We start from the raw sequence: 3,434 nt of genomic DNA on the forward strand, positions 1-3,434 counted from the left end.
ACCGAAAAACCATCCCCTTGGAATGTCTGCCTCAATCAAAACGCTCACAGTTCATTGACACAAACTCACCATTCCGGTGTCACACATCGGTGCTCAGGTCTACTTCGCACAACATCGATTCAAACACCACCTCGTGGACATCATCCAGGACACCCTCAACTCTCTCTTCCAATGCAAACTTCCAAGGCAACCCATGACGCCTGAACGTGCGACTGTACCAACTTCCATTTTCCGTATCGGCATCACCAAAAGAGACTTTCATCTGGGCAATACCCGACATGACCCTGTCTTTATTGCGAGCCCATCATCTGCATGCCCGCCTTGTTCACACAAGCACTACAAACATCCACCGTCTCCAGTCCACGAAACCAATGGACCAAATAATCCAGTAAATCATTCCGACAGCACGGCCCATAACCGCCACGTCAAGCACACAACCACGCACTCACACGCCTCGCACACACCAACATACAGGAATCAGACAATTAAACACATCGCCACTACACACTGCTTAAGCTCAGGGTAACAATGTATTTCCAACAGCTCAAACTTCTTAAAAACGTCTTTCAACTGCCTCCAAAAACAACCCGAACTTCTCAACTCCAAGTCCGGTTCCAATTTCAATCCCCCCACCACCCCCATGCAACTACGGTTGCACCCTGGGGTCAAACGCCGGAGCTTATCCGCAACAACGCTCCCGAACTCTCGCTCCAACTATCTACTACCGCTAGCCCCGGTGGTTCGCGCAGGATCAACGTCAGTGTCAGTCTCATACTGTACACGTAAAACCGCCCCAACCCCTCCACCTCGTTGGCCATCGCGTCCTTCCGCCGCGCGTAATCTTACTATATTTACCCCTCGCTTCTGTACCCCAGCCAACCGGCAAAGTCCCTCCGCATCACCCCAGCGACGTGCTGCACCTGACTGCCTGCCCCTCCTGCTGCTGCCGCTGCCGCACATCGCTTCTCGACTCTTCTTCCAGCCAACCGCGCGCCTAAGCCTCCTCCAGATCCTCCTCGTACTCGCCTTCCTCCTCGGCGCTCGCGTCCTGGTACTGCTGGTACTCCGACACCAAATCGTTCATGTTGCTCTCCGCCTCCGTGAACTCCATCTCGTCCATGCCCTCGCCCGTGTACCAATGCAAGAAAGCCTTCCTCCTGAACATGGCTGTGAACTGCTCGCTCACACGCCTGAACATCTCCTGAATCGACGTCGAGTTACCGATGAACGTCGACGACATCTTCAAACCCGTCGGGGGAATGTCACACACACTCGACTTCACGTTGTTCGGAATCCACTCCACGAAGTACGACGAATTCTTGTTCTGCACGTTGATCATCTGCTCGTCCACCTCCTTCGTCGACACCTTGCCCCGGAACACCGCCGACGCCGTCAAATACCTACCGTGCCGGGGGTCAGCCGCGCACATCATATTCTTCGAGTCCCACATTTGCTGAGTCAACTCGGGAACCGTCAGCGATCGATACTGCTGAGAACCCCTCGATGTCAACGGTGCGAAACCAATCATGAAAAAGTGTAGACGGGGGAACGGAATCAGGTTCACGGCCAGCTTCCGGAGATCGGAGTTCAGCTGCCCGGGGAATCGCAGGCAGCAAGTGATCCCGCTCATTGTCGCAGAAATCAAGTGGTTCAAGTCTCCGACTGCGTATCCCCGCAAGACAACACGCATCAGTCACATTCCAACCACACCAAACACCACGTTCAAGAACACACGCCCTACTCCTCACCCATGCACCTCACCTACCCCCACCACATCGACATCCGCGCCCATGTCCTCCCACACCACACCACACCACACCAATGCCGTACAACCAAAAGCTCATCCCCAGGTCATCTGTCACTCACATGAGGGCGTGATCAGCTTCAATGTCCTGAAACAGATATCGTACAGCGCTTCGTTGTCCAACACCATGCACTCGTCCGCGTTCTCTACCAGCTGGTGAACTGACAAGGTCGCATTGTACGGCTCCACAACGGTGTCAGACACCTTAGGCGAAGGAAACACCGAGAACGTCAGCATCATCCTGTCGGGGTACTCCTCTCGGATTTTCGAAATCAGCAACGTCCCCATTCCGGATCCGGTCCCTCCTCCCAAAGAATGACAAAACTGGAAACCTGCACATCGCGCAATCGTGTAACCCACCCTGCCCTGTCAAAACCCGGCCTCACATCTCGCCGCACCAGCTGTGCAACGCAGTCATGGGACCAAGCCATTACACCCTCACGGGATAAGGAACCACACACTCATACGTCCACCAACCACACAACAACGACGGGCATACCTTGCAGGCAGTCGCAGCTCTCCACCTCCTTGCGCACCACGTCCAAAACAGAATCGATCAACTCAGCTCCCTCCGTGTAGTGTCCCTTAGCCCAGTTGTTTCCGGCACCAGTCTGCCCGAACACAAAGTTGTCGGGTCGGAAAATCTGTCCATACGGACCCGTCCTAACGCTGTCCATTGTTCCGGGCTCCAAATCCATCAGCACCGCACGCGGCACATATCGCCCGCCGCTCGCCTCGTCGAAGTACACATTGATGCGCTCCAGCTGCAAGTCCGTCACGCCCTTGTACGACCCCGTAGGGTCGATGCCATGCTCCTCGCAAACAACCTCCCAGAACTTGGATCCGATCTGGTTACCGCACTGCCCACCCTGGATGTGCAAGATCTCTCTCATCTTGCTCAAGCTGTGCGAAGCTCGAAAGACCACAAGACCTAATCCGCAGACAACAGAGAAGAAGAGCAGAGAAGGAGAGGAGAAGAGAAGGAAGGGTGGGAATGCCCAACCTCGGAAGCTCGGTGGGAGAGAAGTAAGCGAGCGGGACAGAGCTCGGTCCGCAAGGGAAGCGCAGATATCGGCCTTTGAAACACACAGCGGAGGTAAAGGGGATGGACGCCTCAGCCAGAAGAACAAGCAACGACATCGTTCCCCTGCCCGCCGGTTCAGGTCTCTCCTCCGCCCCGCCGTCAGATCTCCCATCTGACGCTCCTGGCCTCCCGGGCAGCCGAGGTGAAATGTTCGTCAGGGAGAGGCTGACACTTTCCAAATGCCGGAGGGTACAAGTCCAGGATGGGGCGCAGTGGCCGTCGGATGAGCAGATCTACGGCTGGCACGGCAGAGCAGCTGGCTGGGAAACCCTGGCTGGCCCACAGATATTTTGTCTGGGATGAGCGATTTTCAAATTTTTCTCGGCATCGCTGTCCCACTCGTGGCCTTCAACTCCAAGGGTCTCGCATTAATGATACTCTTCCCGTTCATCCCTGGTCGCATCCTTCCATTTTGTCGTCTACTGCACTCGAGTTTCGTTACCATGGATGAAACCAATGCCGATGAATTTTGGACATACTGTGACATTTTAGCGGATGAGGAGAGAGACTAGTCATGGCCACGCCCTTCCTATTGAACATCATCCA

At 55.0% G+C, this 3,434-nt stretch overlaps 1 protein-coding gene across 1 annotated transcript; it reads right to left on the reverse strand.

Moving 5' to 3' along the window:
- Nucleotides 1-511: 511 nt before the first annotated feature.
- Nucleotides 512-2,863, reverse strand: LOC112274197 (tubulin beta chain). Its single transcript, XM_024503455.2, has 3 exons — nucleotides 2,304-2,863; nucleotides 1,867-2,136; nucleotides 512-1,662 (listed from the first exon to the last, which is right to left on the reverse strand). Exons 1-3 carry the CDS (start codon nucleotides 2,695-2,697, stop codon nucleotides 995-997), a joined length of 1,332 nt encoding a protein of 443 aa, XP_024359223.2. The 5' UTR covers nucleotides 2,698-2,863; the 3' UTR covers nucleotides 512-994.
- Between the last annotated feature and the right edge of the window lie 571 nt (nucleotides 2,864-3,434).

Source organism: Physcomitrium patens, chromosome 21, assembly GCF_059467195.1.
Source record: "Physcomitrium patens ecotype Gransden chromosome 21, ASM5946719v1, whole genome shotgun sequence".
NCBI classification, from domain to species: Eukaryota; Viridiplantae; Streptophyta; class Bryopsida; order Funariales; family Funariaceae; genus Physcomitrium; species Physcomitrium patens.

Coding starts and splice junctions, on each gene's coding strand:
- LOC112274197 (XM_024503455.2), bottom strand. CDS start 2,697: ATGAGAGAGATCTTGCACATCCAGGGTGGGCAGTGCGGTAACCAGATC. Junction 2,137..2,303: donor GAGCTGCGACTGCCTGCAAG/GTATGCCCGTCG, acceptor CGCGATGTGCAG/GTTTCCAGTTTTGTCATTCT. Junction 1,663..1,866: donor GAAGCTGATCACGCCCTCAT/GTGAGTGACAGA, acceptor GGGGATACGCAG/TCGGAGACTTGAACCACTTG.